The sequence below is a fragment of the Girardinichthys multiradiatus genome, chromosome 23 (assembly GCF_021462225.1).
Source record: "Girardinichthys multiradiatus isolate DD_20200921_A chromosome 23, DD_fGirMul_XY1, whole genome shotgun sequence".
Lineage (NCBI taxonomy): Eukaryota > Metazoa > Chordata > Actinopteri > Cyprinodontiformes > Goodeidae > Girardinichthys > Girardinichthys multiradiatus.
Genome location: NC_061815.1, coordinates 14,158,417 through 14,173,992, shown reverse-complemented (window position 1 = coordinate 14,173,992; position 15,576 = coordinate 14,158,417). Strand labels below are relative to the sequence as shown.

Sequence of the window (15,576 nt, the reverse complement as noted above, 5' to 3'; positions counted from 1 at the left end):
AGGAAGGAACATTTTGGTTTCGACCTGCGTCCACCAGATGGCACCAAAGCCAGTAAAATTATTTCTAAAGAGAAATAACTAGAAACAGTATTACTTCTTTCAATACATGGTCTAAATCATAGCTAAAATTATGTATCTATAAATGAAAGGCATTTAGAATTTAAAATTCTCTATCGAGCTTTTGTTTTGTTTTTTCTTCTTAATACGCACAACCACCGGAAGCGGTGCAGATAAAGCCCATCGCAAAGTGCGTCACAGCGTTCAGCTGCCAAGAAAGAAAACGCAAGAATTGCAATCGGTCGGCAGGAAAAAAAAAATACATATATATATACATCTTTTCTGTGACTAGGAGACCCGAGCGGACGTTTCCGGTCCAGCATGGTGAAGATTGCTTTCAACTCGGCTCTGGCGCAGAAGGCGCTGGGCAAAGAGGTGCCAGCCGCTGTGAAGGTGAGCTAACGGGCTGGAGCTCTTGCTCAGCCTGGTAGCAGCAGGCCTAAACCGGCCGCAAGCAAATGCACGAACATGTAGGTGCAAAACCACGCGGTGGTTTACTGCATCAACCGGCACTTTCCTGTGTTGTGTCTGTGGAGATTTTAGGTAATGTTGTTAAACGCTTGTAGACAAAATGCACCTGACGCAGGACACCATCATGGGACCGCCCATCTCCTGTCCTGCATATCTGTCCTGATTGAGTCAGAATTATAGGCTTGCATCTTTATAGTCCTATAAGATAATAATATGCATGCATGCATGAAGCTGTTACATTATTGTTATTTAGATGCTATCGGTGTATTTGCGCGTGTGTGTGTTCAGGATCCAGAGCTGGCCTCTGCTCCAGCGGCTACGGAGGGCTCCACAGGTCGCTGTTTGCTCAGCCTGCTCGGCGTCGCCTTCATCTTGAGTGGGCTCATCGTGGGGGGAGCGTGTCTCTACCGATATTTTATCCCAAAGGTTTGTGCTTATATAATTTGTACGTGCATGGGGTAAGGTTGCGAATTATAAGGTTACGATATGGAGGAAGGCTCGGACTGAGTTTTAATTTCATTATAATACAAACATACATTTCAGTTATCAGGAGTTTTATAAGCTTCCAGAAGTCATCTCTATTGATTGCAGTGAATCATATCCAGCCCAGGAGTTCATAGAGGACGAAGCAGACATTATTCTTTTTAGTCCGGTGTCTCCTAACAGTTAATATGGAGAAAAAACTGCCAGAAAACCAGATCCTCAGCACAGAGCAAGCTTTATTTTTATGGCACGTTTCATTCAAAGAGAATGCTTCTACAAAAGCTGCATTGAAACAAATAAAACAATCAAGCCCCTTTAACCACCCAGTCGCACACAAACATAAAACACACACTGACTTCATGTATCGTCTCAAGGGACCACCGAATAAAATATAAATAGATGTATTTAACTGATAAAAACAATTATGACTCATATAATAGTTATTGAAAAAAGGAGATCAGATAAGGAAAAATAAGCATAAAACTAATGCCTAATGTTTCAAAAATTAAATGAAAGCTAAAGTTTAATTTTTTACCACCAAACAACATTTACAGCAGGCTTTTTTCTCACTAGCAACAAGAAAAGCCTGTTCCAATAGTCCAATATGTCCATATAGGGGGGGGGGGAAATTGTTCTTCAACATTTTATTCAAGTTTTGTTTCTGCTAATATCAATAATATGATAAATAGGTGAACATATTATTTTATACAAAATATTTATGAGATATGACCAAACTCCTATTTTTAAATAACGTACAGATTAAATTAAAATTACCTGACTCATATTGTTTACACTTGACAAGACCACAAGAACTACTAGCTATAGTCAGTATAATAGTTAGGCGGTTATGGCACTTAGAGGCCACATAATGCAGATAATAATGGGTCTGATTTAGAGTAAACAGACATTTATTGCTGCCTGGTCTTTTTTTTAAATCAATTATTCAGTTATTTCCAGCCTGGTGGCTGTTGGCCTTGTGGCGGAGGAAATATTGTCCAACCCATTCACCACCTTGTGAAGTCATTAAACGGCTGTCCTGGAATTAGGTCACAACTCTTTTAGGTGGAAAACATAACAGAAGTTAGGATATGATTTGAACCTTCCAATTCAACAGTGAAATAAGTAAAACAGGCTTTTTACACAGCGAAATAGTTCACACTGTGGATGTTGAGGTTTGTTAGCTCTACTTTTTTTAAAATCTTTATCTAGGTCAGCAAGCCACACACAAACCAAGCCATACCAAACCAAAGCCTCCAACTAGAGGACAAGCTTAAATTCTCTCACATAATTGACATAAAAACAGTTTAACAAGACTGTGTTAAACTTGTCTTAAATATATAACATAGCTAAAATATTTAGAAATGTTTTAAATTGAACATGTCATAAAGGCTGGTCTGAGATTCCCACACAAAATAACAGCTCATTGTATCAAGTATTTCTACTGCTGCTAAAATATTTAGTTTTCAAAGGTATAACAATGTTATCTATCCCATTTACCTCTTTTTTGTGTGTCCCAAAATATTTCTAAATGGCTGAATTTGTATTTCTTGGAAGTGAAGTATATGGAGTATTTTAGTATTTATTCAACTACCAGCTTAGTGGCAGTGCACAGGGCACTTTCTCTATGCTCCATGCAGGAAACTGTACTCACTTTCTCCTGCATCTCATTAAAAGATGTAGGAACAGTATGACAGAAAATTGTAGTGGTTCTTAAAGCCTTGCTTTTTAAAACCTTGTTATAGCTTGATTTCAGAGACTGGCCCCAAAAAACTTGTATAAGAGGTAACAGTCCTAATTTAATGCTGCAGGTTTAGTCAGTGCTGTTGCTTGGGTCTCTTTGTAACAACAAATAATCATGTCTTCATTGTGTACATGAATACAATACTACTTGTAAGAACTACCCATTAGATTAGCTCTCTTCTGCCCGACTCTCCAACTGTATCAAAATGCTGTACACAGTGAACAAGTAAGACACATAACCCTGTCTCCACAAGATGTTATGTTCTAAAACACTTTATACTGATTGCTATTGATTTGTTAAAGGACTGAACTGATACTGCAGTAGGTCTGAAAGAAATGGATGGATTCTTATTATTCCCATGTTCAGGTCACGTTGTTGTGAGAGGCTACAAATTCTTATCCCTTTATCCCTTTAGAGATTTAGGTTTATTTCCTCAACAGCTAAGAAAAAATATATAACCTCTACATCTCAGAGGAGTTTGGACAGACTTTATCTGGCTTACTAAAACTGCCATGGGATGAGACCTCTAGCCTTTCATGCTTGGTTTTTTAATCTCAAGGATTGCCCCGACACTGGCTTTAGTGGAACTAATCACAGCGCTCTCTGCTAATTCCTCTGCCAACTTGCCCAGAGATGTGCACTGGGAGCTACGTGTTGTGTGATTTTTGGAAATAATCTTTTGCAGTCGGTTGTGACTGCTGATGAAAAAACTTTAACCTTGGTAGAGAGCAGTAGTGCTGACTCTCAAACACTTTTTGTCTTGAGAGAGAGTGCAGGCATCACCAGTTTGTCTGGCTTTGGTGTCTGTTCCAGGATTTCTTAGTCAGAGGATCATGGGATATCTAGGAGTATAGAGTTAAACTGTTAACACAAACCAGGTTCATTGTAATCCAGCTTGATGTCTATCTCCAATCAAACCTGAGGAACCAACTCATTTTTGGAAACAAGGTTTGTCTAACTCTAGCAACACAATAATGGCTGTTTAATAATTCAGTCAAGCTAAAACTACAGTCATGTTTACCTACAGCATTGGGGTGGAAGTAGAGACATGACTGATTTCTCATGTTCTTATGTTCTTCTTTCTTAGTACATGATGATTTGTGCTGATTTGTGTGTGATTTGTGGTTACTTTAAAGACTCATATGCAGGACTCTTCAGTTTAAAGAGTTGTTGTGACAAATGACTAAAACTAACATTGAAAATTTTGACTTAAGTTCTTTTGAAGTGCTTTTTGTTTCATTCACTTGGTCATCAAACTTTCACGCAGCACTGCTTAAAATATTCACTCACTGTCAAACAGACAGCACAAAGTTTGGCACTGAAACAAAACGGAGTCCAATTGTGGGGTCATTTTGGAACACATGCAGACCAGTGATGGGTATGTAAACCATTAATAAGGAGTTACCATGTCTAGGATGGGCACCAAAGAGGATATGTGTTTGCATGTGTTACAGGAAGTTGTTGAAGCACCTGACAGTCAGAGAAAACGGTAGGAGTAAGTTGTCTTTGACAGTACATTTCCATTATAAAGCCACAATAATGAGCCCTTCTCTAAGTGACCTCTCACTATTCAGAAATCTCCTATCAAACTGGTGATATCCACCACACATGAACTTTCAAAACTAAAGCTGGCATCGCTGAACCAAAGACAGCAAGTAAGACTCAGCAGGGTTGCTAGAGAACACTATGTACAAAATATGTGTCAGACATTTACCATTTTAAAGAGCGAGACACATTTGTGGCATATGGCGCCTCATAATTTTGTTCTGTTGTCTAGAACCACAGTGGTTGAAGAAACTATGGTTAGCTGTAGTCTAGTGATCTATTTGGTCTTGGATTGCCTCACTACAATTGGCCCAGTCTTTGTTGACACATTGACACAACATTTCCAGAGCATGATGATGGTGTTTGATATAAGTTATATTGAGGGTTTACACAAAAGTGATATTTTGTGGCACTAGTGGGCTTTATTCAGCCAGACATGAAATGGACACAGACAGAAGGGAGAAGACATGAACCTAAGGTCCCAAGATTGGGAATCGAACCCCAGACGGTTGTGTCAAAGACTAATAACCCCTGTATATGGGACATCTACTCTTCCTGTATACCTCATGCCACCCCACTGATAGACTTATTGTTCAATTTCAAGTAGCAACAGGTGCATGAGGGTGTTGTGATTATGAATATATTAATTAATTAATTCATTCATTCATTTTCTGCCACTTATTCCATAGTGGGTCACAGGGGAGCTGGTGCCTATCTCCAGCAGTCTATGGGCGAGAGGCGGGGTACACCCTGGACAGGTCGCCAGTCCATCGCAGGGCAACACACAAACAACCATGCACACACTCATTCAGACACCTAAGGGCAATTTAGAGAGACCAATTAACCTAACAGGCATGTCTTTGGACTGTGGGAGGAAGCCAGAGTACCCGGTGAGAAACCACGCATGCACGGGGAGAACATGCAAACTCCATGCAGAAAGACCCCTGGCTGGGAATTGAACCCAGGACCTTCTTGCTGCAAGGCAACAGTGCTACCAACTGCGTCACCATACAGCCCTATGAATATATTATTTATTATTAATATTTTAATATTTTATAAAACAAATATTTTGGTCTGTTAAGGGTTGTCCTGTGAATACCAGCCCAATAAGGCAGTGGTATTAGGACAAAATTTAAATGGATGAGCCAAGCTCTGACATTATTGAACAGCATAAACTCTGCACATACATGGAATGAATTCACACAATTTCTTAAAATACAAGAATTTATTAACAAAAATAAGTCAACTCAAAGTCAAACATATTTCAATTAGCAAACTCTTTACTAAAAACAATCCAACTAACTACCAAGCAGAATGAAAGAATAGGGAAGACTAATGAGTTATGTACAATATAAACAAGTTGATGAAAGATGATTGAGAACCATGACTGAAAGAGTGATGCAACATTACCATTCAATGTTTATGTTTGAGAACCAAGGATTATCTTGAATAATCTGGAAATGAAGTTAATTTAGTCTTGGAACCAACTTAGGCAATCATTGTTATACCTTTAAACAACCATTCACAATGCAAGATCAGATAAAATATTATTTTATTAAAATAATGTTTTAAAGAATGATCTGCTGAATAAAATCAACCTTCTGGATGACTAATTCTCAATGGTGTTTAATTAGCTGCCTTTATTTATTAAAATATTTAAATAAATATTTTGAATAATAACCAAATCTTTGACAAATGGGCTTAATTGTGTTACTTAGTTATCAAATTTAGTAAAATAATATTTAAGGAAATATTATTTTCTAGATTGAAAACTAACAATCTTTTTGGGTAAATGATCTTTAGCAGCAAGCACGTGTTCTTAGCTGTTAGCAGTTAAAGCTAACAAAAGAAGCTTATAGCTTATCATCAGAATCAAACACATACCTTTAAAATACCACTAATAAAAGTGTTAAAATGCATAAGCACGGATGGCACGTTATGGCCGATCTTCTGTGTTTAAAATCACCCTTTAAATAAAGTTTGTCTTAACTTAAAAAACAAACACAAACTGAGCATGTGGTGCTGAGCAGATAATCTGCTAGCACTAAGATGGCTGAGTTTCAACACAAACAAAACCAAACTTCATAAAACGAAAAAAGGTTTAGATTATTTAATTCTAAACTACTTCTCTCTGCCCAAACCTAACCTCTCAGGTGAACCGTGCTGAGGAAAAGTTGTCCGGGCAACGAAGTTGAAGAAAGCATCCACAGTGAACAAAGGGTTAACTGCAGCTAACCTCCGTAGCTGTGGGGTGGGGCGGCCAAACAGCAGGTTACTGATGTAGCCACGGTGATGCGGTCCCGTTGTCCTTCCTTCAGACCGGGAAAACTGCTCCACTCAGCGTCGTAGAGACAGGGTCTCTGCTGGGAACTCTCTGGAACACAGTTTGATTCTGTAAACCTCAGAGAGAAAAGTCAAGCCACGCTTGTACCTTAATTACTCCCGTTCATGAATGAATACTGGATACACAAACAGCAATTAATTTCTACTTGACTTAGTGCATATGATCGCATGATCGTATGACACTCTTGGATCCAGTTTGAAGAGTTATGTCTGTTTGCCTGCAAAGAGACATTAGGGCGCTGTGTCCCTCCATCCAGTTTCTCTGGGGACCTGCGCTGACAAGGTCAGTTTGTTGCAAAAGCGGGGTTTTTATTCAGACAGTGACGTCACGGGAAGTCAGCTGTTATTCCCTGTTCCTGGCTGTGCTGGAAGTAGGTTAATGCGATTTATTTTGAAAGTTCCAGAAAAGTTTGTACTGGCCCATCATGTTGTACCCATGGCTGTGGTCCCAACAAGGGTACCTATATACATAATGGAGGCTCTAGTCACCTCAGACAGACCACATCAAGGGAGAATCATCAAGAATTACAAACAAAATGAAAATATTAATGGCTATATGCTGTCAGCCCATCATTGTCCTTATTCAGCCTGGAAAATGACTTTAAAAATTTGACTTTTTAGTCCACATGTTCTGTCCAAATTGAGCCAAAGCAGGGGTGTAGAAAGTCTCGGCCGACTGGCTTTGTCAGCTCTGCTAATCAATTTGAGCAGCCTTTTTTAGACATCAGTAGACGTCTTTATGTTCAATAACTTTATATCATTCACTTTCCAGCACATTTAAACATTGTTTAGATTGAAGGCAGAGCTAAATTTTCTATCTTGTAAACAATACTATTTATCTTTTATTTTTCCTTCATAGGCAGATATGTAAGCATATCTGAAACAATGTGGGGCTTAGTTTACTACCCAAGGAATCTGAGACATGTGGTTTAGCATTAAGTTTCGGATCCTTCATGTGGGAGAAAACCTCTGTTCTACAGAGTCAGCACTGGTTCTGTAGAGCAGAGGTTGCAGCAGTTGTCTCTTGAGGATTGAAAAATGCCAAGTGCCTTTATGAGAGATTATACTGTTGTAAAACTGGCTCTAGAAGGTGTTTTCTTTGAGGGCTAAATAGTGTTGACAAGCTTTGAGATTTCTTTGTATAATTTTTATTTTCGATTTGGAATTTCTTTGTTTAAAAATGAAAATAGTTTTATTTCAAGGCTGTGAGGCAGCAGAATGGGAGAAATAACACAAATTGATGGTTTTACAGTATTCTGACACATACATGTCAAAGGCTATTTCAAATGTGCAATCAATATCAGTAAACATCAGAAGTTAGAACTGCAGTAAAATAAAGATCTCACTAGAACTGAACCCCGAGTATTTGCTTTGTCCTATAATTATATACAGCTAAAACCAGATATTTACATAAACTGTATAATAGAACACACAACCATTATTTTCTTAATGTAGGACATCATAAATCTAACATTTTTCCTCTTTTAGTTCAGTTAAGATTACTAAAATAAAATTATGATAAAATAATAAATAATGAGGCAGTATTTTTTTTCTAATGACTTTTTTCAGATTCAAAGCTTACATAATGTATGGTCAGATTGCAGTGCCTTTAAACAATTTGGGGAAGCCCAGGTGATGATGTCAATGGTTTTTTAAAGCTTCTGGTTAATCTGTTAATCCACAACATTTGTGTTAAATATGTGAGGCACACGTGGAAATATTTTAAGGCAACACTTTAAACAAGCTGCTTCCCTGAGTGATTGGTCTGGTTCATCTTTGGGTACAATTTACAGTTGCCTGAAGGTGCCCCAATTATTTGTTCAAACAGTTAAATGTAAGTATAAACACCAGGGGAATGTTTAGCCATCATAGCGTTCAGGAAAGAAACATTTTCCATGCCCAAGAGATGAACATGTTTTGGTGTGAAATGTGAGAAACAACCCCAAAAATAAAGCATAAGACCTTTTAGAGATAATGGCTGAAGCTGATAAGAGTGTCATTAACCACAGTGAAATGAGTCCTGTACCGACATGGGCTGAAAGGCCATCCACAGAAGAAGCAGTCATCACTCTAAAAACAACATAAGATAACAGATTACCATTACCAAATGCACTCAGTGAAAGAGACCCTAATTTTTGGAGATATGTCTGATGAAACAAAAACTGAAGTGTTTGGCCACAATGACCTTTATTGACCTTTTATCATTTTGAGTAAAAAGGAGGAAGCTTGCAACCTTGAGGACACCTTAACTTAGATGTCCGGGGGCGGCAGCGTCATATTGTGTGGATGTTTTGCTGCAGAAGGGATTGGTGTACTCTGCTACAAAAGATCTTTAGTAGAAAGTTAAAGCTTGAATATAAACGGGGGTTTCAAATGGACACTAGTCCTAACCAAACCACCACATTAGTCACAAACTGGCTTAAGAGAAACAAAGTCAGTGTTTTACAGTGGCCATGACAAAGCCCCTGTAGGTTTTTAACTTTAGTGGTTTCATACCTAACCTTTTTTAACCGGAGGTACTGCTCATGGCGTAACAGTAGAGCGAGCGAGCGACCCATGTACGGAGGCTTCAGTCCTGGTTCGAGTCCCGACCTCGGAGACCTGTGCTGCATGGCTTCCCCCTCTCTTCACCCACTTTATGTCTGCCTTCTTTCAGATAACAAAAATAAAGGCCACCAATGCTGTAAAAAATAAAAAAAAAATGTAGCCTGTTAAAACCACTAAACATGGTTATTCAAACCCTAAACAATCCCACCGGTACACTAATATGATGCATCAATATCTAAATGTGTCTGAATGCTTTGCTGCATAATCTGCAGCAGAACATTTCTTTTTTTATACTGGTGTAGTTTTGCAAAGCAGCAGGTAGACCAGCAGAGAAACATACCTGCTGTGTGCTGCCACTTTTGAAATAATAGATTCCTCTTTCACCTTAGTATGTTCAAAGGGTGCAAAATATTATCCTACAGAAATTAAAAAATACACAGAATCGGACTGCATCTGTTTGAAGTATATTAAAATGACATTTAAAGCAAAACCCCAACATCAATGATGAATTTATCCACCATCTTCATTCTGCTTTCATTCTTATATTTGCAAAAAGTGTGAATGTTTTTTACTTCTCACTTCCTGTTTGTGCCTGTATGTGTCTATAAGATGGTACGAATGTTTTACCTGTGCGACTCTCCATCAGAGGCTGTATCATGGTGCAATGCAGTTCACTGACATGTCCACCGTGGCAGAGAGCCAGCCGTACTACCTGCCGCGGGTGGAGGAGGAAGTGGAGATCTCGGACAGCATGGCCGTCATCAGCGTGCCCCCTCCTCGCTTCCGACCCGGAGACCCTGCGTACATCCTCCACGACTTCAACAGGGTGAGAACCAGTTGTGCAGTTAGTGTTTGGGTTCTGTGTTTGGGTTCTGTGCTGATGATTTTTGTGTGTTTGGGATGCAGAAGCTGACTGCATACCTGGATCTGACTCTGAGGACCTGCTTTGTGATTCCTCTCAACACTTCGGTGGTTCTCCCCCCTCAGGACCTCATTGATCTCTTCTCACAGCTGATGGTGAGTACCATCAGCTTAGTGATTACAGTGGTATGCATAACTATAGATGCAGGCCCTTAAAATTATGTTCCATAATTAGGCAATGATGAAAATCAGTCCGTTTTCTATTGATTGCCTCTGTCTGGTGATCAGCAGTTCAGATACTAAAAAAAACGATTTATTTTCTGTTCATTAAATTCATCAATATTCTTAAACTCCTTATTTCTTTTGGTATTTGTTTTGCATTCAATGCAAAACAAATCTTCCCTTTTTGTAAAGCCAATACTGATTTTAGCCCATTCCAATGAACCTTTATGAACTATATATGTCTACTTTTTTAGCCTTCTAGCCATCATTAATTATTTAGAGTGGTTGCAGTGGCAACATTACACTATGTATTAAAAGAGCAGTCACTGTAAAACAAGAGTTTTACTGCTTTAAACCAACAAATAACTTTTTTAACTGGCCTTAGCATTTTATATAACAGTTATTGTGTTGGCCTGTTCTTTACTAATTCTAAAAGACTGACAGCATTTTTAAATCATGCATGCTCCATGACAGACAGAGGTTGAAAGCTCAAAAGGATAGACATAGATTTCTCTGTTCAGCCTTCCCGTTATTAGCTTAAAGTCCTGCTCTCTCTCGCCATCTGAAATAGCCACAGACAGCGCTATTCTATTCAACAATAGGTTGAATAGAATACACCCTCCTTTTAAATAACCTCTTATATTTATAACCTTTAGTTTCCAACTAGCTGATCACCAGTAAAGGTAGATTAAATGAAATTGTCTGATTTTAGTCTCTCCAGTTTGCCAGTTTCTGTGTTCATTGCTAATAAATTGTAATAATCTTGTAATCCCTTAAATGTCGATTGGATTTAAAACTACTAAACTCTATGGAAGAACCTGTGCCATATTTTTTTATTCTATGATCAGCGTTTGTCACATTTAGTTCTTGAATTAAAACACCATATTACACATTAAGTTGGTGGTGTGTGAAGGAATATCTGAACCTGGAAAAACTAGAGAATGTAGATAATTGGTAATCGATATCGGTCAGAAAATGTCTGATGAGTGCATCTCTAAATTTAAGCATCATTCCACAAAATTTCCCAGGCTTAATCCTCTCTATTTTGTCACAATATCTCTTTGTCTTTAATCTTCAACCTTAAATGTATGTTTTTGTTGTTGTTTTTTTTTATTAAATACTATATGCAAAATGAAGAAGGTCTAAGCAAAATGGCAAATGACTCTATTGGAAGCTTTAAACAGAAGTTGTCAAAATGTCTTCTCTAAACCATCAATAAGACTAAAGCTGCAAATCAGCTCCATATTGTATATTACCTAATGTCAGCATGTATTGTTAGTAATATATTGGTGGGCCATAATAATAGCATAATGTAACCTAAAAGAAATTCCTGAGATCGTGAACAGAAACAAATCTATTATCATAAGATTACACAAGATCTTTTTATTACTGTATGACTTCTAAAGTTTTTTTCAACTGTAAACAGTGATTCATTTTCCACTCTGTAACTTGTAGACTTTCCCTTATCGGTTTTGCATTATGTTGATGCATACTGTAAACCTCTTTAAAAATAAATATGTAGAAAAGTGACTGGGAAATGGTGGTACTGCGGCTGTTTTGACCATTTGGTAGCAGAAAGCTGTTCATGGATGTTCCTCTTTGAGAGTTCTTCATTAACAAGTCATTGGCAGGCCAAAAGTCTTTACAATATGGATTTTTACATGTAAAATATATGATGCAGTTCACATCACGTAGAGATAGTTTGCGCATGTTTTTACAGATTTGAGCAGCGTGAAATGAGGTCTGGAAGAGGATGGTCCAATGCTAAATATATTTAGGTCTAATTACTATAAAAAAAAATTATTTATGCTTCATAAGAAACTGTGCTAGACTTGGTATTTATAGGACAAGGTGTTCAAAACAGATTTGTTGCGTTAGATAAAAGACTGATAAAACTAAAGGTAGTGAACTACTATGGTCTCACTTGTTCTTTTTCTCTTTACTTCAGTCTGACTCATACCGCAGCTACCTGGTGCACGAGGACCTTGTGGTCACTGAGCGCATTGATGATATCAAGCCACTGGGTTTCTATATCCGCCGGCTGTGTGATGGAAAGGAAACTTACAGAATGCAACGCCGATCCAGCCTGCAAGGTATGTATGAGCAAGATAGAACGCTTTGTTCTGTAGGTTTCCTGTATTTATGGTAGATAACTACAACAAAATGTTGGAAGGAGAACGTCCCAACTTAATCTGCCAACTTCACCTAAAGGCCACAAGATTTGTGGCAGCTTGCAAAAAAATTAATTTCCTAAATCGTTCTATGTTTTGTCAAATTGCAGCACCAATGTTTTTTTATTGTTTTTGTTTTTTTTGGATTTCATTTTATAGACCAACACGAAGTATTGCATAATTGTGAGTTAGTGGTAAAATTATGCATGTTGTTAAATGTTTTGTTCATAAAATAAAAAATAAAAAAAATTGTTTGAAATCAGCCCCATTTACTCTGATACCCCCTAGATGAAATCCAGTTCAACCTACTCCCTTCTGAAGTCCCCTAATAAGTAAACAGAGTCCATCAATGTGTAATTTAGCGTAGTGTAAATTCAGCTCTTCAAGCCTTTAGAGGTTTTTAGAGAACATTAGAGGACAAACAGCATCATGGAGACCAAGGAACACAGCAGACAGATGATAGGGATAAAGGTGTGGAGAAGTTTAAAACAGAAAGAAAACCACTTTGTTAAAAGCAGAGTTGTCCACACAAAGTGACAGGCCGTGTAAGGGGAATCAGAGAAGCAGTTATGGTAACTCTGGAGGAGCTACAGAGATTCACACCTCAGGTACGGGTTTTTATCTGTAAAAACAAATTGAAAGCCATGTACTCTTTGCTTCCCCCCATTAAAGCTCAATATTGAAGTGGTTATAATGTGACACAACGTGTAAAAGTTCAAGAGGAATGAAAGTTCTTATTGTGTACTGCCAGAAACGATTTTTGAACAGTTCTTGCATTAAATAGCCGTTAAATTGCGCATTCCCTCAGAACTGTTTGTTTACCCAAACTGTGTTTGTTCAGAGACGTGAACTTCTGGCAGAATCCTGACTGCTCCACAGTCTTTACAAGAACCTTGCCTTTAATGGGAACCCCAACGGAAACTGAATACCTGTTTTTTTGGCACACTAGAGGTATAAACCTGTTGATTCTGAGGGTTCCTAGTCATGCTTTATGGTATTTTTTTTCTTGTCCATAAAGTCCCAAAACATACTTGTTTTGAGCAATTGAAATATTTTATCGGGATCAACTTCTTTGACCCATGATGCAGACATAAAGAGCTCCAGTCAAGCAAAGGCGAAGCTGGACACCAGAACAAGATGCTTGTTTTGGTGATGCCCCACAAGTTAATTTGTGAACCATTTCATTCTAACATGGAAAGATCTCTAACAAGAACTGAACAGAAAGAGGGATAAATTACCTGTGTTCACAACTACCTCCTTCTTAGCATGATGACTTGTCAAAGAAAACTCGTCAGATATGAAATACAGTATGTTAAATGTTTCCGACTGCTGTTTGTGCGTCTTTGTCAGGCGGAAACATCCAAAAGCGCTCTGCCGACGACTGCTTCACCATCCGCCACTTTGAGAACAAGTTTGTAACGGAGACCCGCATCTGCAAGGCTTGAGGAAATGAGGGCATGACTGCAGGTCAGAAAGGGGAACAGGGTGTGCCTAGGTGGCGGAGGGAGTGAGTGGATGAACGACAGCGACAGGAAGAACAACTTTCAGCAGAAAGCTACTTTTGTACAAATGGTTTTGCCTCCCTTCCTTCCCAGCTTGTGTTGATTGAATTTAGGTTACAGAGTCACTGCTGCTGTATTTACCTTAATGTGTTTAGGTCCTAGCTTTCTTGCTCAAGTATTTATTACCTAGTGTTTATTGTCAACTTTAGACACACTAAGTTTAATTTGTTCTGTTAAAATCTGTTTTGTTGCTGTGACTTCCTGCAGACTGATCTTATTGATGTTATTATATTACAGGTCAGAGTTGTCAGACCTTCTACTAAATATTTTAGTCCTGCTGAGAAGGTGTGAGATTTGTCTTGTGTCTTCTGTCACCACCTTTTACAGAGCAGCTTAAACTGCTTGCTGTACTGCATACTGATAGGGTGGAAATGCAGGACAGTTACAGTACACTAAACGCACACTTGTTGACTTTATTGGTTGTTAACATGGATGAGTAGTCAACAGCTGCCACCCATCACTTTTGTAGATATTTCCCAGAGTGCCCTGCTGCTCTCGTGGTGGGGGGGGGCTGCTCCTCTGTCCTGCTGTGTCTGAGCAGTTTTTGTGTTTGTGTAGAGACATTTATAGATGTTACCTAGTAAAAAGGATGAGCTAAACCAGAGTGACCAAGTTGACGTCTGTTTGCCTGGTTTGATTTATGAATTTCTTGGTATATTTCATTTTAACCTAAACAACAAATAGATGTAATGCGCTAATTATAGTTATTTGTGAGATTTCAAGTTTTTACATTTTTCACTGAAACTCCTATGCTGTTTAGATCAATTTACATAAAACCATTATGGTTGAGTTGGAAATCCCATAACAGACAAAAAAAAATTTCCAAAGATTTTTTGAAATGGCTTTGTGCCAAAAAAAAAGGAAGCAAATAAAAAAAATGTGACAGTTCTTTTAGTGGTTTGTTCTGTGAATCCCACACATGAAGACAATCAGAAGGAAGTACGCTTGTGGAGATAGGCTTCTGACTGCGTTTCAACAGAACTCAAGTTAAATAGAAAGAAACAACCTGGTGTAAAACTACTGAACTCAATTTTGTTTTGTTGTTGAATAAAGTTGGTTTTCTTAACCTACTGAAAAACTTTCTTGTTTGGTTATTACTATGGTATACCTCATGGTTATATTCCTTTTTGTTCTTTTCTGCGAGTTTAATAGTTGTACAACATACAACTTAAATTAATGTTAAAAACAAGAATTGGTGCAAAATTTGAACTTATAGGGAATTTTTTGTAGTCTAAATGGATGCCGACCCAGAAACAAACCCCTGTTCTAAAATGGATATCTTCAAGCTCATCTTAGAGCTGCGCCGATCCAAAAAGGCAAGCCAAATGTCTTGTGGAGAAAAGTTTATGTGCAGAAGGGCAAAGATTGAGGAATGACAAGAAGTATGTCAAAGTCAAAGAACATTCTATCGACTGTCAAGCATGGTGGTCGTGGCATCATGCTGCGGGTTTGTTTGGCTGCCAGTGATACAACAGTAAACACGGTGAAGGGAAGTGTAGGGCAAGAACTACCTCCAAATTCTTCAGCTTCAAATGGACAGGTTGAGGGTTGAAACTTAAACACAGCAGGGTTT

At 38.2% G+C, this 15,576-nt stretch overlaps 1 protein-coding gene across 1 annotated transcript; it reads left to right on the top strand.

Annotated features, from left to right (window-relative positions):
- The first annotated feature begins 218 nt into the window (after nucleotides 1-218).
- Nucleotides 219-15,081, top strand: LOC124860369 (integral membrane protein 2A-like). The gene is made up of 6 exons (XM_047353654.1): nucleotides 219-450; nucleotides 817-954; nucleotides 9,834-10,013; nucleotides 10,094-10,204; nucleotides 12,219-12,363; nucleotides 13,792-15,081. The coding sequence occupies exons 1-6, from the start codon at nucleotides 379-381 to the stop codon at nucleotides 13,884-13,886; spliced, it is 741 nt and encodes a 246-aa protein (XP_047209610.1). The 5' UTR covers nucleotides 219-378; the 3' UTR covers nucleotides 13,887-15,081.
- Nucleotides 15,082-15,576: the final 495 nt, after the last annotated feature.